Raw genomic sequence first — 23105 nt, forward strand, 5'->3', positions numbered from 1 at the left:
GGTCGTGATCTCAGGGTCCTGGGATCGAGTCCCGCCATCGGGCTCTCTGCTCAGCAGGGAGCCTGCTTCCCTCTCTCCCTCTGCCTGCCTCTCTGTCTACTTGTGATCTCTCTCTGTCAAATAAATAAATAAAATCTTAAAAAAAAAAAGATTTAAAAAAAATGTTATACCAGACTGAGAGCCAGGTGTGACTTGGCAGGTGAAGTCTCGTTATGACTGCTGGTTGATAGCAGCGGGTGGACGGACTGTAATCATTTTCATCATTAAAACCAATTGGTCTGATGACCTGATGTCTGCCTTGTAACTTGTTGAAACTTTTTTTCTTCAGCAGCTATGTTTTATATTTATGACAGAAATACACATATCATTGTCCCAGACTCAGCAGGTCATGTGTCCAGGGTTGGTTTATGCCTAGAGTGATCAGTATGAAGAGGGTGGCGCTAAAGCAGGAAGTGATGATCTGGTCTAGCTTCGACATCACAGTGAAGGCTGGGGAAAGGCGAAAAAGTAGAAGACCCAGCAGGCCAGCTAATGGGGTGGCCCCAGGGGTTCACATGCAGATGTGCTGCTTCTCAGTCTAGACTTGACCATCAACTTTGATTAAGGAAATGGCAGGTAGAGCCTCTGCCAGGATGCTCTTCCAGGGATATTTAATATGCCAAGTTTCTGCAGTACCCGGAGCTGCTGCTCATCTGTCTCATTCTGCTATTTAAATGAATTAAATCAGCAATAGTAGCTTAGCATAAGTAAACACGGAAACTTTTGATTTTTTTTTTTTAAGTTTATTTATTTGAGAGAGGGAGTGCGCACAAGTGAGGGTAGAGGCAAAGGGAGAGAGAGAGAGAATCTCAAGCAGACTCCGTGCCGCGGGGCTCCATCTTACAGCCCTGAGATCACTACCTGAGCCGCTTAACTGACTGAGTTACCCAGGTGCCTCTTGGTTGATGTTTTTAAGAATTAAAGAGTCCATAACAAGATATCTTTGAAGTTCCCTCACGCTACTCTTTGATGTTAGTAGGTACAGATTGGTTTCCCTAGATACATGCATACATACACACACACACACAGAATAATTCTTAATTTGGACAAAAATTTAAAGATTATCCTTTTTATTATCTGCAAATACAATTGTCAGACAACCTACTTGAGAAATGACTTCATGTTTTAAGTACAGTCTTTTCATGGTAGACTGCTAATTCATCCATTTAATAAATGAGGTGTGGGTTGCCAGGGTGGCACAGTCAGTGAAGCATTCTGCTCTTGGTTTCAGCTCAGGTCATGATCTCATAGTTGGGGGACAGAGCCCTGCATCAGCCTCCACACTCAGCATAGAGTCTGCCTGGGATCCTCTGTCCTTCCTGTTTGTGTGCTTTCTCCCCCCAACCCCCAAAATAAATAAATCTTTAAAATAAAATAAATAAAATAAACATAAGAGTACCCACAAGTGGGAAAGACGTGTGCTTTAGGTTGGAGACCCTGAAATGTTAACAGATTAAGAATTGGTTTGAATTGTGGACTTATGGTTTGGGACTCGGGTTCTGGAGCCACCTCACATCTGAGCGGAAACCTGCCTCTGCTGCTTACGAGCCTCAGGCTAGCTGCTTACCCTGATAGCGCCAAGTCACAGCGTCAGGACACGTGTGTGGAAGGTGTGGAAGAGTCTGGCATTTGTGGATCCTAGCTGTTACTGTTACTACTTTAGAACATACACTGAGGTTCCTTTGAAGTAGGGACCTACTACTTCTAAGTAGGAAAAGTCAACTTATATTTTAATTAAAACAATTTCACTTTCATCTGCTTTTTATTTCTTCTTTCTTTTAGTTACTCTTTCCTACTTTGCTCCTTTACCTCAGAACAAAACAACATGCCCTAGCCTTCCTGCCCGTATCATTATTTCCTTGAAGGCTCTGGCACCAACTGTTGACCCTTCTCCAGCTTTGCAGTTTCACTTTTCCAAACTTTAATTGAATTAAAATCACTTTATGTGTCACATTTCTCATTTGCCCTCTTGCATTGATTGACGCGTACCCTCTGAAGGGAAGCTCTGTACTGCGCGGGGTCTCAGTGGGCCCTAAGTCAGAGGTAACCCTGTGTTAATACTGTTTTTGCGTGAAAATATTTGTTCTAGTCAGTTACACAAATAAAAACACAGTTCCATTGGTGTATGATTTTCTCTGATCTTTTAAAAAATGAGAAATTGAACAAATCTAAAATTGATCCAGAATCTAGAAAATGAACAAATCTAATTTGGGGGTAACACGTCTACATGTTGCAAGTTCCTAATAGCTTATTAAAGAATACCGAAAATTTGTCATAGTATGTGAACCTTTTCAAGGAAAAAGTGAAAATTTTCAGAAGTAGTTAAATGACTTTGTACTCTATACTGTGAAGCCATTGCTCCCTCACATTCATTTGTAAAGTTAATTATGCTATTTGAAAGAAAACAGAAAAACATTCTTAGGTTTAAAAATACTGACCCAACTGTTTCAGTCAAATATTTGCCAACTGCATATGTTAAGGAAAATGTATGCTTAAAACTTTTATGATGGCTATATGAAGTGTAAAATTCATGTGTGTTTGCTTCAGGTAAGTTTTATTTGTCATTCTATGTATGCTTTAAAATGTTACTTGGAAAAAAAATGTTACTTGGGTAATTGCATTTAATTGAACGATAAACTCTAATTAGAGCTGAAAAGTCATGTCAGAAATACTGGCCAAGGCACCTGAGTGGCTTACGTTGGTTAAGTGTCTGTCTTTGGCTCGGGTCATGCTCCTGGGGTCCTGCTCAGAGAGGAGCCTGCTTCTCCCTCCCTCTGCTGATTCTCCAGCATGTACCCCCCCTTCCCTCTGTCAAGTAAGTAAAATAAAATCTTTATTTTATTTATTTGACAGAGATCACAAGTAGGCAGAGAGGCAGGCAGAGAGAGAGGAGGAAGCAGGCTCCCCACTGAGCAGAGAGCCTGATATGGGGCTCAATCCCAGGACCCTGAGATCATGACCCGAGCTGAAGGCAGAGGCTTTAATCCCCTGAGCCACCCAGGCCCCAGTTAAAATAAAATCTTAAAAAAAAAAAGAAAAAGAAAAAATACTGGCCAATTAATTATGCCACTGTACACACCCACGTCTGCTGGGAAGTTAACTAACTGTAGCGACTGTGTGAGCCGTTGGTGAATTTTGCCATCTGCACCCAGACTCCTACACACCGTGTTGCATCTCGTACTGGTTGGGCTGGGACAGCATAGTACTCACTGATCCTCATTATGTTTGGATTTTATGTTTGCAAATCCACCTACTCAGTGAGTTTATCTGTGACCCCAGATCAGCACAGTGATTCCGTGGTCATTCATATCCCCCTGGGTGAGGGGGAGGGTCAGGTACCAGCCCCTCATTTCTAGCTGAGTTCGAATTTCTGTTTGTTTGAGGTTTTACTCTGTACCTGTGTCCTTGTGGTCCATTTAGTGCCACGTTTTTTGCATCTTCGTGTCTTTTGTTGGTGATTTGGCTATTTAAAATGTACCCAAGGGTAGGGCAGCAGTGCTGACTAGTATCTTTAAGCATGGGAGGTTGTGATGTGCCTTACGGAGAATATACTATCAGATGAGCCTCATCCAAGGCATGAGTCATGGTGCTGTTGATTTAGAGTTCAGTGTTCAGCGGTCAACAATATATATTAAGGATAGTGTCTTTAAAGAGGAACACACATAAATCATGGTTGTGTATTGATCAGTTAATGGAATTAGGTGACCAGAACCTTACAGGAAGCTAAGGAGCAGTGGCTCCATGTTCTCTAGTTCAGTGTTTCTCGCAACCTTATAAAACATAACCGCTGTAGGTAATGAGAATCAGCGGTATTTCTGATCAAGAAAAGGGGTCTGAGGTCTGTCTGGTGTTACTTTTTAAACATTTTGTTCTCATTTGCAGATTCTGTCAGGATACAAATACCCTCAGTCTGTTGCTCTCACAATGTGGCCTGATAGCATCTGGGGCCAGGTCGGGTAGTAAAGACATCACTCTGGCGTAGGAAACGTGATTTTTAGAAATTCATGTTTTCCAACGAGCCAAGTACAGTTGACCTTGAACAGCCCAGGTTTGAATTGCATGGATTCACTTGCAGACTGTTTTTCTTTTGGCTCTCATGTATTTTTGGTTACGATCTTCCTAACATTTTCTTTTCGTTAGCTTACTTTAACAATACAGTATGTAATACATAAAATATACAAATAATATACAAAATACCATTAATCAACTGTTTACATTATTGATAAAGCTTCTGGTCAACAGTTTAATTTTGGGGAAGTCAAAAATTATGTGTGGATTTTTTTTTAAAAGATTTTATTTATTTGAGAGAGTACACAAGCAGAGGAAGAGGGAGAAGCAGACTCCTCCCCTGCTGAGCAGGGAGCCCGACGTGGGGCCTGATCCTAGGACCCTGGGATCATGACCCGAGGCAAAGGCAGACACCTAACGACTGAGCCACCCAGGTGCCCCCATATGTGGATTTTTGACCACATGATGTAGAGGGTGTTGGTGCCCCAAACTGTGTTCTTCAGGGGTCAGCTGCATGAGATTGTATGTTAGAATCTTAATTAAAAAGGTGATCTGGTGCCTGGGTGCCTCAGTTGGTTAAGCAACTTCCTTCATCTCAGGTTATGATCCTGGAGTCCCGGGATGGAGTCCCGCATTGGACTCCCAGCTCCACGGGGAGTCTGCTTCTCCTCTGACCTCCCCTCTCATGCTCTCTCAAATAAATAAATAAAATCTTTAAAAAGTCTCTAAAAAAAAATCTTCTAGGTTGTCCCAGAAGATGTTTTCAGTATCTATTCCTGTTACTAAGAATTTGATTAAAATAATATTTTTAATGGATGAATTACCATTTAAAATCCATAATCTGGAAGACAGCATTTTCTTTTTCTGTAAAAACTATGTTACTTTAAATATTTATTTAATGTTTGGCCTTTTTAAAAGATTTTATTTATTTACTTTTCAAAGAGAGAGGGAGAGAGAGCACAAGCAGGGGAGTGGCAGACAGGGGGGGAAGCAGGCTCCCCACTGAACAAGAAGCCTGATGCGGGACCCAATCCCAGGACCCTGAGATCATGACCTGAGCCAAAGGCAGATGCTTAAGGGACTGAGGCACCCAGCCATCCCGCCTTCTCATTTTTTTGTTTAAAAATGGCATATTTTAAAACATTGTGTGAAGTCCCAAGTGTGGGAAGTGTATGCGGGCACAGCGAAGTCCTGTTGGCACAAAGGAAAATGGCATATCCGAAAACTAATAAGTACTACATATAGCCAAGCACAGAATGTGCGTTAGGTGCCGGATTTTGGAGGGTACTGTGTGTATGCAATGCTGAGCAATTTCAGATACACAGCAGCAGGAAGTATAATGAACACCCATGTACTTACCACCCAGTTTCATTATTTATCAACATTTTCCTACTCTTGTCTCCTCTGTCTCAGTTTTCCCCTACTTATTTATTATTATTATTTTTTTTTTGGTAAAAGCTAAGTTCAGAAACTCATTATTTCACCCATAAGTACCCGCTGAAAAATTTTAAACTGGGCACAGTGGAGGCTATGGCAGGGTTTTAAAGATTTTTTATCATTATTTTAGAGCGAGTATGAATGAGGGGGAGGAGCAGAGAGGGAAGAAGGAGAGACTAAGCAGTCCCTGCATGGAGTTCAGAGCCCGACGCAGGGCCCAGTCTCATGATCCTGACATGACCCGAGCTGAAACCAACGGTCAGACGCTTAAGTGACTGAGCTCCCCCAGGTGCCCCAAGACCACCCAAGACCAGGGTTTAAAGAAGGGATCCTAACAGAGATTTGCAGCTCATAAGGGGAGCACATCCTGTAGGGAGGGTCAGGGTCGCGGCCAAGTAGGCAAGAAAGTGTCCTCACTGCAGCACAGGATTTGGAGCTTTGCATATAATTAAGTTTCTGGCCTCTTCCTGCATGCTTGGTGTGTGTTCATCTCATGGGCCATCTGTACGTGTACATAGTTCATATCACTGCTTCTCCAGAAAAATAAGCCCCACCCCGCCATTTTCCATTTTCTAACAGCTTGCTTAGAGATTCGTTAAGATGGTTTTTTTTTTTTTTTTCATTTCCAGTCCTGTTTTTATTTGGGCAATAAACAAGTGAAATTGTAATGGTAAATTGATGGTTCTGGGCAGTTAGCCCATGGTAATGGGCTGACTTGTAATGATGTAGGGTTTTTCATTGTTCAGTTATCCACTGTGAGGTACATCATCAGTTTTTGATGTAGTGGTCAGTGATTCATGAATTGCGTACAACACCCAGTGCCGTCACAGTGTGCGCGCTCCTTAATACCCATCACCCAGCTACCCCATCCCTCTCCTTTCTCCCCTCTGAAACCCTCCGCTGTTTCCCAGAGCCCATAGTTTCTCATAGTTCCTCTCGCTTTCTGATTTCTCCCCCTTCAGTTTTCCGTTCCTTCGCCAGTGGTCCTCCATGCTATTCCTTATGTTCCACATATGTCTAAACATATTATAATTGTCTTTCTCTGCTTGACTTACTTCATTAGAATGTTTTTAAATGACACTTTATATTTAATGTATCAAATTAATCTGTTTTGGGGCCAGTGAAATAAATTGGAGCATTCAGAAAGTAAGAATTACAAGTGATTGGGGGACCACATTGTAAATTTGACCTTTGTTTCTGCTTTCCTATCCAGGGCCTGCTGTCTTTTCTGAGTGCCCCCCTCATAGGCGCTCTGTCTGATGTGTGGGGCAGGAAACCCTTTCTCCTCGGCACCGTGTTCTTCACCTGCTTCCCAATTCCACTGATGAGGATCAGCCCTTGGTGAGTGGCTTTGTTTTGGGTCACATGTGAATAATACGTCTGCAAAGCATTTCTTAACCATTTCAAAGCAGTTGATACTTGTATTTATATTTGATTTCTTTGGTAATACTGAAAGCCAATTTGGGCTCTAAGATATTTAAAGATGTCGCTAAGGGGGGCGCTTGGGTGGCTCAGTGGGTTCAAGCCTCTGCCTTCGGCTCGGGTCATGATCCCAGGGTCCTGGGATCAAGCCCTGCATCGGGCTCTCTCTGCTCAGCAGGGAGTCTGCTTCCTCCTCTCTCTCTGCCTGCCTCTCTGCCTACTTGTGATCTCTCTCTGTCAAATAAATAAATAAAAATCTTAAAAAAAAAAAAAAGTCTCTAAAAGCAGCTGTTGTTGCCATCAGGTCAGTAAAAGGATTGGGTCCTGGGAGGGGCTGATAGTCCCTGTAGTCACCCCTTTGGCTCAGCTGACTGCAAATGTGTTGTCATCTCACTGCTCTCTAGGGCACCAATGAAAAAAGTTTACATCAGTAGTCACTTGAGTACACGGTAGTGAGACCAAGAGACTGTTCTAAATCATAATGTGAATTTGATCTTATTTTTTCTTGATAAATAGGGAGAAAATACTTAACATATAACTAAATACCAAAGATGGTTTGGAATTTGCACCTGAGCTGTACCTTAGTTGTTTTTCTTGGTTTCAGAATATGGTATTTGGCCAAAATTTCTGTTGCTGAGCTGCTTGTCCTAAGGTGTGAAGAACACACCTTAAAATGAAAAGTTGTGGGGCGCCTGGGTGGCTCAGTGGGTTAAGCCGCTGCCTTCGGCTCAGGTCATGATCTCAGGGTCCTGGGATCGAGTCCTGCATTGGACTCGCTGCTCTGCAGGGAGCCTGCTTCCTCCTCTCCCTCTCTCTGCCTGCCTCTCTGCCTGCTTGTGATCTCTGTCTGTCAAATAAATAAATAAAATCTTTAAAAAAAAAAAAAAAGAAAAGAAAAGTTGTGTGTGTGTGTGTGTGTTAATGCATTAATATTTCTTTTTTGGATCATGTGAAAATGTCCTTATTTGATCATATGATAATTTTATATCAGTATTTGTTACATTATAAATATGTTGGTTTAGTGGGTCCTTTCATTTTCTGCGAGATGATGAATTTTTATTAAATAATTATTGAGTCTTTCCGAGAACAAGTCATGCTTTTCCATGCTTTTCCAATAAATGAGGGCTTTTTTTAATGTCCTCTCAATATCTTAAAATATTTTTTTGTTAGATTTTCCACTGATTTTGCCTCTTCCCTTCTCATTTTCATACTGTTGCTTTTGCTTATATTGATCAATGAATAATGCTAAATAAAAGTGATAATGGACTTAACATCTCATGTATATAAAGCAAATACTGTAATGTTTCATCATTTGAGTGTTCAGTGCATTGAAAAATATTACTATGAAGAATTATATTAATAGATTTTTTTTTAAATTTTTATTATGCTAAGTTAGTCACCATGCTTAGTTGGTCATCATTAGTCATTAGTCCTGATGCAGTGTTCCATGATTCATTGTTTGCGTATAACACCCAGTGCTCATTGCAATACGTGCCCTTAATACCCATCACGAGGCTAATCCATCCCCATCCCACTCCCCTCTGAAACCCTAAGTTTCCCGGAGTCCGTAGTCTCTCATGGCTTGTCTCCCCCTCCGATTTCCCCCACTTCATTTTTCCCTTCCTATTCCTAATGTGCTCTGTGCTATTCCTTATGTTCCACATATAAATGAAACTGTATGATAATTATTTTTCTCTGCTTGACTTACATCACTCAGCAGAATCCCCTCCAGTTCCATCCATGTTGATTTAGAGGTAGGTGTTCACCCTTTCTGATGGCCGTGTGGTAGTCCACTGTATATACACACCACATCTTTATCCATTCTTCTGCTGAAGGGCATCTCAGCTCCTTCCACAGTTTGGCCGTTGTAACATTGCTGCTGTGAACATTGGGTGTATGTGCCCTTTTTTTCACTACATCTGTATATTTGGGATAAATACCTCGTAGTGCAGTGGCTAGGTCATAGGGCAGCTCTGTTTTTTATTTAACTTCTTGAGGAACCTCTACTGTTTTTCTTTCTTTCATTCTTTCTTTAATTCTTTTATTAAAAACATTATTATTATTATTTTTTAATTTATTTGACAGACAGAGGTCACAGGTAGGCAGAGAGGCAGGCAGAGAGAGAGGAAGGAAAGCAGGCTCCCTGCTGAGCAAAGAGCCAGACTCGGGGCTCGATCCCAGGACCCTGGGATCCTGAGCCGAAAGCAGAGGCTTTAACCCACTGAGCCACCCAGGCGCCCCTCTACTGTTTTTCCAAAGTGGCTGCACCAGCTTGCATTCCCACCAACAGTGTAGGAGGGTTCCCCTTTCTCCACATCCTCAGCAACGTCTGTTGTTTCCTACCTTGTTAATTTTAGCCATTCTAACTGGTGTAAGGTGGTATCTCATTGTGGTTTTGACTTGAATTTCCCTGATGGCTCATGATATAGAACATTTTTAATGTGTCCGTAAGCCATTTGTATGTCATCTTTGGAGAAGTGTCTGTTTGTTCATGTCTTATGTCCATTTCTTGACTTGAAAATTTGGTTTTTGGGTGTTTGGAAAGTTCTTTATAGATCTTGGATATCAGCCCTTTATCTGTAGTATCATTTGCATATATCCTCTCCCATTCCGTAGGTTGCCTCTTTGTTTTGTTGACTCTTTCCTTTGCTGTGCAAAAGACTTCTATCTTGATGAAGTCCCAAAAGTTCATTTTCACTTATGTTTCCCATGCCTTCAGAGACATATCTTGCAAGAAGTTGCTGTGGCCGGGGCGCCTGGGTGGCTCAGTGGTTTGGGCTGCTGCCTTTGGCTCGGGTCATGATCTCAGGGTCCTGGGATCGAGCCCCGCATCGGGCTCCCTGCTCCGCAGGAAGCCTGCTTCCCTCTCTCTCTCTCTCTCTCCCTCTCTCTCTCTGCCTGCCTCTCTGCCTACTTGTGATCTCTGTCTGTCAAATAAATAAATAAAATCTTTAAAAAAAAAAAAAAAAGAAGTTGCTGTGGCCGATGTCGAAGAGGTTACTGCCTATGTTATTCTCTAGGATTTTGATGGATTCCTGTCTCGCATTGAGGTCTCTCATTCATTTTGAACTTATCTTTGTGTATGGTGTAAGAGGATGGTCCAGTTTCATTCTTCTGTATATAGCTGTCCAGTTTTCCCAGCACCATTTATTGAAGAGACCGTCTTTTTCTCCATGGGATATTTTTCCTGCTTTATCAAAGATTAGTTGACCATAGAGTTGAGGGTCTATATCTGGGCTCTCTTCTGTTCCGTTGATCTGTGTGTCTGTTTTTGTGCCAGTACCATGCTGTCTTAGTGATCATAGCTTTGTAATGTAGCTTGAAATCAGGCAACCTGATGCCCCAGCTTGTTTATCTTTTTCAGTATTTCCTTGGTGATTTGGGGGTCTTTTCTGGTTCCATACAAATTTTAGGATTGTTTGTTCTAGCTCTTTGAAAAATGCCAATGTTATTTTGATAGGGGTTGAAAGATTGCTTTGGGCAACACAGACGTTTTAACAATGTTTATTCTTCCAGTCCATGAGCATGGAATGTTTTTCCATCTTTTTGTGTCTTCTTCAGTTTCTTTCATAAGTGTTCTGTAGTTCCTTGAGTATAGATCCTTTGCCTCTTTGGTTAGGTTTATTCCAAGATATCTTGGGGGTTTCGGTGCTGTTATAAATGGAATCGATTCTCTAAATTTATGAATCTACAGTTATATTATCAGTGTATAGAAAAGCAACTGATTTCTGTGCCCTGATTTTGTATCCTGCCACATTACTGTATTGCTATATGAGTTCTAGTAATTGGGGCATGGAGTCTTTTGGGTTTTCCACATAAAGTATCATGTCATCTGCTATGAGAGTTTGACTACTACTTTGCCAATTTGAATACCTTTTATTTCTTTTGTTGTCTGATTGTTGTTGCTAGGACTTCTAGTACTATATTGAAGGAAAGTGGTGAGCATGGGCACCCTTGTCATGTTCCTGATCTTAAGGGAAAAGCTCTCAGCTTTTCCCCATTGAGAATGATACTCGCTTTGGGCTTTTCATAGATGTTTTTTATGAATTTGAGGAATGTTCCCTCTATCTATATACTCTGCAGACTTTTAATCAGGAAAGGATGCTGTAATTTTTTTTTTTTAAAGGGATGCTGTAATTTGTCAAATGCTTTTTCTGCATCAATTGAGAGGACCATATGATTGTTGTCTCTTCTCTTACTAGTGTGTCATATTGATTGATTTGTGAATGTTGAACCACCCTTGCAGCCCAGGAATAAATCACACCTGGCTGTGATGGATAATCCCCCCCCCTTTTTTTTTTTAAAGATTTTATTTATTTTATATGACAGACAGAGATCACAAGTAGGCAGAGAGGCAGGCAGAGATAGAGGGAAGAGGAAGCAGGCTCCCTGCTGAGCAGAGAGCCCGATATGGGGCTCGATCCCAGGACCCTGGGATAATGACCTGAGCCGAAGGCAGAGGCTTTAACCCACTTAGTTACCCAGGCGCCCCGGATAATCCTTTTAATGTACATTTGGATCCTGCGGGCTAGGATCTTGTTGAGTATTTTGGCATCCATGTTCATCTTGGTCTGTAATTCTCCTTTTTGATGGGGTCTTTGCCTGGTTTGGGGGTCAGGGTAATGCTGGGCTCATGAATTAGTTTGGAAGTTTTCCTCCTGTTTCTGTTTTTTGAAACAGCTTCAGGAGAATAAGTATTAATATTCTTTAAATATTTGGTAGAATTTTCCTGGGAATCCATCAGGCCCTAGACTCTTGTTTTTTGGGAGGTTTTTGATCACTGCTTCAAAAGATAGTTCATTCTTCTGCCTCGTTTACCCTGGCAGTCAGAGTACCCAGTGTAGACTGCATTTCATTCATATTATTTTCATGTTTGGCCTAATTAGATCTCATTTCTGCTCTTAGAGATTCTATGTCTTTGCTAATATTTTTCTCAAACCTAAATATCAACTTCATAATTGTTGCTCTGATGTCAGTTTCTGACATCTTGGTTATATCCATATCCATTAGGTCTGTGGCAGAGGCCATGATCTCTGATTCTTTCCTTTGTTGGGGGTTCCTCCACTTAGTCCTTCTGTTGTGGGGGGTGGTTGAGGGAATGTACAGAGTCCGAAGTATTAAGCACGACCCAAGCAAGATGCACCTGTTTTATAGGGACCTTAGGGTTGTCAGCCTCTTGTTCCAGCCTGTCTTCTAGGGATGGGCCTGCTGCAGCTATTACTCAGGCAACCCTGCTGGGGCAGAGCTGCCATGCTCCTGTTGGGCTGCGGGGTGTGGGCTCAGTGAAAACTGGTTTTGGTGGGCTTTTGTTCCATGGCTGCTTTCCCAGGCGGCTTTCCGCGTTTCTTCAAGAGTCAGAACAGTAGTGACCACATCCAAACCTCTGTCTCAAGACAGAGAAATCGCAGTCTGCTCTTCACTGAGCTCTCCAGGCCACACTGTCTCCATTTCTGTCTGCACTGCTAAAACCCACAGCCTCCCCAGTCCTCCACAGTCTGCACCCCACAGCAAAACTCCCAGTGGTGAGAGCCAGGGCCGGGCATGTCTCTGCCCTTTGTGCTTCTAAAACCACAAGCCACCCCAGTTTCGCACGCACACCTGTAGCTCCTGGATCCTATCTGGGGCCTGCACTGAAGTCTCTTCCTGGCCACCACAGGTCCACCAGTCTGTACCTGGTTCCCCGCACGGGGCGCTCTTGTGCTCCTGTGTTATATCACCTTCCCAGCGCCAGCGTATGGCGGCTTCCTCTCCCTTCTGCTTATCTTCCAGTATCTGCGCAGCATCACGGCTCCTCACCTCATACCTTGAGATTGTTGGAGATATTCTGTTTGTGGAGATCCAGATATATATTCTTACATCTCAGGCTGATTTGTGAGTGTTCAGAATGGTTTGGTAGATACCCAGCTAAATTCAGGGGACTGATTGAAATAGAGTCCCCTACTCCCCTGCCCTTTTTCCCGATCCCCTTATATTATTTTCTAATAATATATTTCTAATAATAATTATTAGATTTTCTAATACTGAAATATCCTTGTGTCTCAGGATAAACCCTACATTTTGTTCTGTGGAATTTTGTTTCGTCGTATTTTTTTTTTTTTTTTGACAGAGAGAGGGAGGGATGACAAGTAGGCAGAGAGGCAGGCAGAGAGACAGAGGGGAAAGCAGGCTCCCTGTTTCCGAGCAGAGAGCCTGATGTGGGACTTGATCCCAGGACCCTGAGATCATGACCTGATCTGAAGGCAGAGGCTTAACCCACTGAGCCACTCAGGCGTCCCTTGTTTCGTCGTATCTTAACTAGATTTCTTTTAAAGCATCTGTGCCTGTGAATGAAATTTTAGTCTTAAATGCATTAATATTGTTATGATTTCTGCTTTTATGTAGCTCTTTTACTTATTTTTAAGATTCTGAGACAGAGCGAGCATGCGCATGTGTGTGCAAGAGCGGGGTGGGGGGCTGGGCAGAAGGAGAAGAGAGCGTTACTCCCCGCTGGCCAGGGGGCCCCCGCATGAGGCTGAGTCCCAGGACCCGGAAATCATGACCTGAGCCGAAGGCAGACACTTGACCAGCAGAGCCACCCAGGCGCCCCTGTGTAGTAGCTCTTTTAAGTTATTTGCTGTATGTGTCTTTTTCTTAGCTAAAGCCAGGAAAATTTAAGTTTTTCTCTCTCTTTTATTGGCTGCCTTTAAAACCATATCCCCGTACTCTTTCATTTTTTTCAGCTGCGTGTGCTGACTCCCTTTAAGCAGTTACAGACTTGGTGTGTTTCTGCTTCTTCCCCATCTTATCATTTTATTAGTTGTCCTTTGTATCTTTAAATATACATATACATGTATTTGTTTTTAAATTTATTTTTTGGTTTATAATCTTTACATGATACTTTGGTTCTGATTATAAAAATGTATGCACACTACCTTTCTCCTGGTCATTAAAATAATCTTTTTATAGGTGGTACTTTGCGATGATTTCTGTGTCTGGAGTCTTCTCGGTCACATTCTCTGTGATATTTGCCTATGTAGCTGATGTCACTCAAGAACACGAGCGAAGTACTGCTTATGGATGGGTAAGAGTACAGTTTATGTTTTTTAACCAGAGAAGTAATTAGCATCCTATTTAAAAATGTATTGGAAAGTAAGATTTAAAATAAGCTACAAATACTGATTTACATAAGAGAAAATCTAAAGCAATTGAAGTTTTAAAAGGAGATTTATGAAGTTTAAAATAGCAAGATGGAAATTACTAGTAATATATCCTCTGGCTTTAGGGTGGGAAATTTGGCAGGAATGTGTGAGTTGTCAGCTGCAAAATTATTTCAGAAGTTGATTTGATTTATTTTAGCTTATCTCTTGAGGAAATATAAATAATAAACAGGTGCTAAGCACATAAGTCCCTGCGAAGCTCGTTGGGGTCGGAGAGATGCTGCACCTCAGCCCTGCTAATCCACTGTTAACTGCATTGCTGGTTGTGTGTCTTCGATGCTTCTTTGGCAGATGGTACTGTGAGAAAAGAATTTATTCGGCACATGATTGTTGAGTGCGTGACACGAGTTGTAGGAGACCTTGTTTTTGGATAGTTGAGTATTAGAGAATCATTTCTAATTTTCTGAGGTGGGATTATGGCTTTATGGTTCTGCAGGGGAAGACAGACGTGTACAAGAGGACAGGCTGAAGCCCTTGAGGTCAGAGTGTCAGGACTAGAGTGGCTGGGGGCGGGGAGGGAGATGCCCTGTGAGCTTCTGTGGGTGTGTGTCCGGGGGTGAACTTGCTGAGGCACGTGGCAGTTGTTGAGGGGCGGCATTTTCCCTTCTTCTCTTCTAGGTTCGTTGGCTACCCTAGTCATAATTAAATTGACATCAAACAGATTACCAGGGGGGAAACGTTTAATTTTGTACAGAGCTCCACAAAGACCTGAGAGACCCAAGGGCAGTTGGGCGGTTGGAGCTGGTGTGCCATCCTGCCGCTGAGGAGAAAGGGGGGTGGAGCCTGGGGCTTCAGAGGGAAAGAAAACCGTTCCCAGGAAGAGGAGAAGAGCAAATGTTTGGTAAATACATGTTTGCCATGCCATGCAAATAAACCTTTCTGATATAAAAAGTTATCTCGGGCAGTTATCTAGGAAGGTTGGCCCCCTATCTAAATTCTTTCAGGCTCTGAAAGAGAAGCCAAAAAGCTTGCCCTGAGGCCATAACCCCCTGAACTGGCCCTATCTCATCTGATCTCAGGAAACCTTCCCCGAGCCTGCTAGGTCTTCGTTGCCTTCGCCCAGAACAGTCTGCGCGCAGAGCGGTGTAGCGGGGGTGGCGCCTTCTCCCCGTCCGCGCGCACTGGCTCTTCTCTCGGCTCTTCTCTCTGGCTTCCTGTGTTGGGAAGTGTTTACGGTGAGAAAAGGTGGAAGAAGCAAAATCGGCCTGGGTTCCTGAGCAAGTTGTAGGAGGACTGAAGGCCAGAAACCCGGGTTGCTTCTCTCTTTTCCCAAGCCTTTCTCTTTCTCTCGAATCCTACTTCCCGGAAGACGGTGAGGAGGCATAGTTGTACAGAGGCCCGTCACTGCTGTTCCATAACACACCGCAGCAGCCCTCACTCTGCTGACTTCAGACGTTAGTTTAAAGCCTTCGTCAGCACTGCCTCCCGTCCGCCTGCTTCTGCCGGCTCTCCCTGGCCTTCGCCTCCCACCCGGAAGGCCCCTCCTGCCGCATCCTGAGAGGGCTCGGGCCGCCGTCTCCAGAAGGCCGTGCAAGAGCGCAGAGGGACAGGCTGCTCGGAGCCTTCCAAAAAGGCGGGGGGTCGCAGGGTGGCTCGGAACAGCAGAGTTGAGAAAGGGCCAGAAGCCTCATTCACCATGTTTGTGCAGCTTTTCTACATGATGGGAAATACCCATTGAGATAGTCATTTCCCATCAGTTTGTTTTTAACCCAAACCCTGACTTGGTCATAGGAGTCAGGACGTTGGCCAGTGACTAACCTTTATGTGTACCCTAAGTTGTCAGGTGTTAAGATGACAGAACTTAAAAAAAAAGAAAGAAAGTTTGCAGGCTGCTGTTCCTTACGGATACAGGAGGATTTATTGCCAGTTATCTACAAGACCGGCGAGTCTGGCTGGGGTTTTAGATCCGTTCACGACCGTGTGAAGTACCCCTTCCCCCTCCATGCAGCTCCCACTACACCAAGACGGCGCGGTTCTTTTATTTATTTATTTTTTTTAAGAGATTTTATTTATTTATTTGACAGAGAGAGATGACAAGCAGGCAGAGAGATAGGAAGAAGCGGGCTCCCTGCCGAGCAGAGAGCCCGATGCGGGGCTCGATCCCAGGACCCTGAGATCATGACCTGAGCCGAAGGCAGCGGCTTAACCCACTGAGCCACCCAGGCGCCCCGACAGCGGCGGTTCTTTCAGGGCCGCGGCGAGGAGTTGTTCCGTGAACCGCTTTCCGGGGCCGCACGGAGAGTGAGGGCGGTGAGGGCCGTTGGGGATGGAGGCGCCTATGCGGACGATGGAACAGACCTGCGGAGTTCTAAGAAAGATACAGCGTTTTGCATAGCAGTTCGCGGTGTCATGGAGCCAGAAACTCAGTCCTGCAGAAGGTGCTGAGCCTCCGCTGCTCGAGAGGAACAGCCTGAGGAGATGGGGGGGCGCTGCCGCCGCTCTCGGCCCTTCCTGACACTTGGAACCTGGCCACCAGCTTTTTTCCTTTTATTTCCATATTCCACGTGATTAAATTGGCTCCCAGAATACTTACTATTATTACATAGAGAGTTTCACTTTAAATTCTTACTATTTCTCACCATGAAATCTCTCTACATTTGACTGTTCGCGTATTTGAAGCAGCTCATCTCTCAGGTGCTGCACTCAGGGCGGAGACGACAGAGGCCGGAGGAGGGACTCCGGGGCGCCGAGGGGCCCGAGGGGCCTGTGAAGTCAGGGCTGCGCCAGGAGGCCTTGCGGGCCTGGCCTCGGTGCTGACGCATCTGCCCTGCTCTGCCAGCTGTGGTCCTTTATGGGGCTTTCGGCTCTGATTCGGATACACCGAATCTGAAGTCCCACGCTCTTTTTTTTTTTTTAAGATTTATTTTATTTGAGAGAGAGAAGCAGACTCCGTGCTGGGCAAGGACCCTGAGAGCATGACCTGAGCTGAAATCAGGAGTCGGACACTTACCCGACTGAGCCATCCAGGTGCCCCCTAAACTCATTTCTTAAACTCTGTTTGGAAAGCTTAGAGGAAGGATTCTCACTAAGATTTCTGCCTCTGCCAGTTTGAGGTTTTCTCTGTAGCAGTTTACAAATAACGAAATTATGGAAATACTAGAAAACAGGGTACTTTCTCAGAGCAGTGTTGCAGGGTGCGTCACACAGAAGGGAACGATGAATTAGAAAGTGACGGTGGTTGGGATGTACGCATCATTTATAGATGAGCATTCGTCTCCGTCCATCGGAAGCAGCTGCTGGAGCCCTTCCCAAGTTTTCTGAGGAGGAGCTTAGTAGAATGCAGTCATTTTCCATTCAAAACTCACGTATCAGGTGTGTTCATACATATTAAATCATTGTCCTAGGATAATCAGTTTAATTCCATTGTTTGTAAGGACCGAATCTTGAGTTAGTGAAAAATTTTTGTTTTAGAAAGTGTCCATTTGGCTAGAAGACAATTATGATGGAAAACGTCATTTTGACAAATGATGAAACAATTCTTGTTTTCTTCTTTAAATTCAAGTGATTGTTAGATCCTTTAAACTTGGAATGCTGTGGGATTATCAAAAGCAGTTTCAGTTGAAATGAAGCAGCTGCAAGTCTAACCGTATGCACATTTTGGTCGGAAAGATGAGAGATTAGAAAATGGCTCCCATTTGTGCTCATCATATGAACGGAAGAGTTACTTAGGAATAACAGAGAACACTGGGAGATGGAGAGTTTAAGTGAGTTGGGGGAAATCAGGAGGAGACTGAGAAACAAGATGAGGGTTTTGGAGGGAAGGGGGTGGGAAAAAGAGCCTGGCGGTGGGTATTCAGGAGGGCACGGATTGCATGGAGCACTGGGTGTGGTGCATAAACAATGAAATTTGGAACACTGGAAAAAAAATGTATTAATGAATAAATAAAATGTTATTTAACTTAAGGCACCTGGGTGGCTTAGTTCTACTCAGGTCATGATCTCGGGGTCCTGGGATTGAGCCCCGCATTGGGCTCCCTGCTGTTCTGCCTACTTGTGCTCTATCTTTGTCAAATAAATAAAATCTTTAAAAAAAAAAAAAGTTACTTTTCTATTATTGTTTTTACATTGAGTACAAATTTTTGGTTTAAGTACAAAAATGTGAAGACTAAGAAAATGAAAACTTACGAATAAATGACTGACTTATTGACCTATTTTGTGCAGAAATGAGGTGGTTAGCGCTGGAGGCCCCGGTGGCAGTGCTCTCTTAGCAGCCTGCATGTCATTGCAATTTATAATGTACTTATGTAACAGCCCTCCTCTTCTCAAAATAATATGAAAAACCTGCAGGGCAGGAGCTCTGTCTTCTTCTGGTACAGAGTGGGTACTTGGTAAATACTGAACCAAGTAAATGTTGAACCAGTTCCTGCTCCCCAAGTTGGAATTCTGGAAGCGTCCTTTTCTCCCCCAGACAGTCCCCCCCCCCCCAGTTTTTATTGGACTTCTGGCTTCTGTAGTATTTTTAGTATAAAACTAATTTCAGAGAGATTGTATTTTCAAATTCATTTGCGGGTGATGGGTGAAGGAAGAATGTCATAGACTAACCAGGTGTCATAATTTTAACCATAATGACTTCAGTGGTTTCTTTTAAAATCCATTTAGAAGTTTAGATAACCAGTTTATACGTCTATTTTTGGTACTCAGTCTGGTTATAATTTAGAGACTGTCCATTCAGGCTTCTGAGCATTCAGGGTACATTCCAGGATAGAAGAAGCCTCTGCATTAGGAAAACCGTGTGATGAAGAGACTCCACGTGGATTCAGGTGTGAATGTGATCTGGCGGTTCTGGGATTTCTGGTGTAGGATGGAGGCGGGCAGTGACCGAAACGAACAGCTCAGGGATCTCCAGTTTACATAAAGTTTCAGCCTCTCTCTCAACAGATCTCTTTGTTGTTAACAGCCCTTTTTCTCTAAGAATATCAGGGATTTTTTGTCCCCTTCTCTGTGCTAATGAAATGGTCACCGAACAATAAAATGGTAAAACAGTGCACGTTTTTAGACCGAGATCAGCACCGGCCCTGAGGGATTTGTGGGGTGTACGAGCCCTGCACACGTTTTCCCCTCCATGCCCTTCTCCCCACATCCCTGTCTTCCAATTAAAGACTAACGTGGATGTTTTATTTATGGAGAAGTTTTTCTCAATTTTTATTTCTGATAATCTAAGATTATTTTTTTACTCGTAGCTTCTCAGGATATCTCCAGTTAGTTCATAGTTTGTGAACAAGTCCTTAAAAGGAAATGACTCTCTCTCATTCTTTTTTTTTTTTTTTTTTTTTTAAAGATTTTATTTATTTATTTGTCAGAGAGAGAGAGAGAGAGAGCAAGAGCGAGCACAGGCAGAGTGGCAGGCAGAGTCAGAGGGAGAAGCAGGCTCCCTGCGGAGCAAGGAGCCCGATGTGGGACTCGATCCCAGGACGCTGGGATCATGACCTGAGCCGAAGGCAGCTGCTTAACCAACTGAGCCACCCAGGCGTCCCAGACTCTCTCTCATTCTTAAAACGTTCGTGCAACATGTTCCTTCTGTTTTGTTTAAAGCCAGGGAAGGACGGCCATACGTACATCTGTGGGACCCTGTGTCAGACGCGGGAACAGGGGAGTGATGGGGCTGAGTGCGCTTTCTGCCGGTGTATACGGTAGAAGGTGGGACTCGGGGTGAGCGCGTGCTTTCCCACAGGTCTCGGCCACCTTTGCAGCCAGTCTGGTCAGCAGCCCGGCCATTGGAGCATACCTGTCAGCCAGTTACGGAGACAGCCTTGTTGTGCTGGTGGCCACAGTGGTGGCTCTTCTGGACATCTGCTTCATCTTACTGGCTGTTCCAGAATCTCTGCCGGAGAAAATGCGACCGCTTTCCTGGGGAGCTAAGATTTCTTGGAAACAAGCTGACCCGTTTGCGGTAAATATCCATTTCTTTCTCCAGTAAAAATAGGAAAAAAAATGAATCTCCCATAAGGCACTCAAGTTGTCTATGCACCCAGGAATATGTAGAATTTGTATTTCTTTGCTTTTTAAAATTTTTTTATTAGGAAGAGAGGGATGGGCAAAAGGAAAATGAGAGGCACAGTCTCGCGCGCTCCGTGCCCGGCTCGGAGCCCAACTTGGCGCTCAATCTCCTGAGTCACACACTTCACCGACTGAGCCACCCAGGTGCCCCTAGAACTTATTTTTAAGTCAAGCATGTGGTAGGTACCCTAAGAAAAGAGAGGGAAAATGTCCGCTTAATCCCTCCGAATGTAGGGAAGATGTGTTTTCTTACTGCATGGTTGTCTTCACTTTTTTTTTTGTAAACAAAATGAAGGTAGCCATTCGAATTGTTCATTTTCATTCACTTAAATTCAGAAAAGATGAATAGATTTGGTCTGCCTAAAGTAATTATTTTCTAGGTTGTTAATATACATCCACTTTGACCAGAGGCTTTGAACCTGTATTGTGCAGGTTGAACGGATTGTTTTCTGTAACTTCTTAAAAAAAATTTTGGCTTCTTTTGGGGGGCTGGGGAGGATCCTATTAACAACTAGAAAAAGTGCGGAGAAGAAGAACCCTGTCCTGCCTCTTTCCTACCTCATCTGACTTCAAATTGTTCTTGAAGAAAATAAGTGCAGAAAAAAACCAGAGATTTGACTGCGGTTTTTAATCATCCAAATTGACTTTTTAGGAAAAATATGTAAAAAGGAAAATAACTCATCAAATTCTTTTCTGAAAAGGTCCCTCAGGTCCCAGCCTGAGACCCTGCTCATTGTGTTTGTGCTGTGATAGCGGACACGGAGAAGAGGCTGCCTGGAGAACGGACCCGCTGCGGCCTGTGGGCTCCGTCCGGCCTCCCCCCTTCTTGTCACATAGTGATCCAGTTACGTGTGGCAGCTCCTCCGTGAAGCAGGAGTCTCTGCCGCCCGAGCGCGCCTCCAGGGCTGCCGCAGGGCGTACCGGGACTGTTCGGAAATGAGCCAGTCACGTGTCTGTGCAGCAGGTCTCCACAGACAGGAGCCGTTCCGCTGTGCGTCATATGAAGGTTACACTTACGGTCACCCTAGTACTTAGACAGCAACACACCTTTTGATCTTAGCAACAATTCTGTGTAAAACGGAATGTAAGAAAGACTTTTAGACAAAGTTGTAACATTCAAAAGTTACTGGTCAGAGACTCTTGTTGTCACTGACCCACATGGTGGGAGCGTATTTATTTGTCGACCAGTTTTACAGGAAAATTGAGTATTAACATCTTAAAGAATATAGTAAATTTATATATTATAAAAACCCTGAACTGTTTATGGATTTAAAAGTATTGTATTTTGAATGAAGGAGAGAGAGGAGAATTTCGTAAATGGTTCTGAAGCAGTGTTTTGTCAGCGTCCGTTTATAGGGTGTGAACCAGTATGGCTGACAAAGATGAACAGGTATTTGTGGGGTTTTTTGTTTTGGTTTTAAGCTATAATATTTCAAACATAAAACTTTAAAATTAGAGGACTTGTAACCATAGAGTTAATGTTGACCTACTTTTGTAATCCCTTCAACTTTTATAATCCACCATAATAAAACAAAACAATGAAGCCCGTGTCCTGGAATGCCAGTGACTCTAGTGTGGCCGACTGTTGATGTGTTTCTCTTTTTGCTTATTCCTAGTCACTGAAGAAGGTCGGAAAAGATTCTACTGTCTTATTAATTTGCATCACCGTATTTCTTTCATACCTTCCTGAGGCTGGACAGTATTCAAGTTTTTTTCTCTATCTCAGACAGGTGGGTAGTGTGTGCCTAGTAGGTTTAGAACATGAAGAAAACCAAAGGTTAGGATCTGTCTCAAACTATTTTGGGGGAAAACCGTATACAGAAAAAATGTGGACTTGCTTCCAGTATAGTAAGTCTAGGCCGTGACATATAATTAGCAGTTGAGGAAACTTTAATATGATATTTTAAAATATTATAAAGTGTTTACTCTTGAAAAAATTTCCCTGAGAATTAGCGTAAGCAAAATCTATCATAATGTTTTAAATCTTCATTAAATTTCAGAGAGAGGGCAAGTTTGATCTGACCTGACCTGACCTGGGCCATCTTCAGTAGAGGCCATGTAGCTCAGCGCTGCTGTAGACGCCAAGGGGCCTCACAAGCAAGAATCAAACTAATCCCTCCCTGATCTTTTTCTCTTTAAAAGTTTAAACTCTCCCTTGTCTCCCAAAAAGGCAGTTGACTTAAGGCAATTTAAAAACAAGCTCCCTTTCCAAATATTTTTTTATTTCAGTTCTCTGGGATTGTGCAGACAGGCGTTGCCTTCCATTAACAATCCTGCCCTGGTCGTCACTGATTTCCCTGGAAGCCCTTCTAGGCGCTCCCTCCACATGGCAGAGCAGGCCTCCTCCTAAGATAAATTCCTCTACTTTTGGAGATATTTTACATTGAAACTTGTTAAATTCACCATTCTCACAGTTTTCCTGAAAATGTGAGACTATTTTTTTATATGGTGGCATATAAGGAAAACTGTTTTTCAACCAGTTCTTTTCAGTTTGTTCATTCTGAGTGGGCAGATGCTAGAGATTTAGTGGGAGGACTGGTGAAATAGCATGTTTAATGTAGAAAATTAATCTGAATTTCTAATTAAATTATGCATTAAATTAACTGCATTTAAATGTAGGAAAAATGGTTAAGGATGTGAAAAATCTTCTCATTCCTTCAGAAAAAACAATTAGAGTTATTTTTTTTCTACCCTTTCTTTCTATACAAATTGCTTATGTCACTACCACCAGCACTGAACAGTAAATCAGAATCATTTTCTGTTACTTTGTATTTGTGCGTGCTTTTAAGAGCAGTTCACACACACACGAGTTAAAACTGCATTAGGTATTTCTAAATCATATATCTGATAAGGAACCTGTATCAAGTATTAACTTTTATAAATGAATAAAAGGACAACCCAATTGAAAAATTTCAAGGAAAGATTGAATAGATACCTGTCCAAGGAAGATTCATAAATGGCGAATAAGGACATGAAAAGATGCTTAACATTAGCCACCAAAGAAGT

The 23105-nt window shown here is 43.1% G+C and overlaps 1 protein-coding gene across 4 annotated transcripts in view; it reads left to right on the plus strand.

Moving 5' to 3' along the window:
- MFSD14B (major facilitator superfamily domain containing 14B) overlaps positions 1-23105 on the plus strand; it is a 78420-nt gene that overhangs the window by 46199 nt on the left and 9116 nt on the right. For 3 of the 4 annotated variants that reach the window (XM_059141313.1, XM_059141314.1, XM_059141315.1), the window contains 4 exons: positions 6698-6825; positions 13852-13966; positions 19774-19992; positions 21716-21829. In XM_059141313.1, coding sequence (XP_058997296.1) covers positions 6698-6825; positions 13852-13966; positions 19774-19992; positions 21716-21829 — 576 coding nt within the window. The remainder of the gene's footprint in view (positions 1-6697; positions 6826-13851; positions 13967-19773; positions 19993-21715; positions 21830-23105) is intronic. The other variant, XM_059141316.1, reaches the window with a different exon arrangement.

This window comes from Mustela lutreola, chromosome 12, assembly GCF_030435805.1.
Source record: "Mustela lutreola isolate mMusLut2 chromosome 12, mMusLut2.pri, whole genome shotgun sequence".
Taxonomy (NCBI): Eukaryota; Metazoa; Chordata; class Mammalia; order Carnivora; family Mustelidae; genus Mustela; species Mustela lutreola.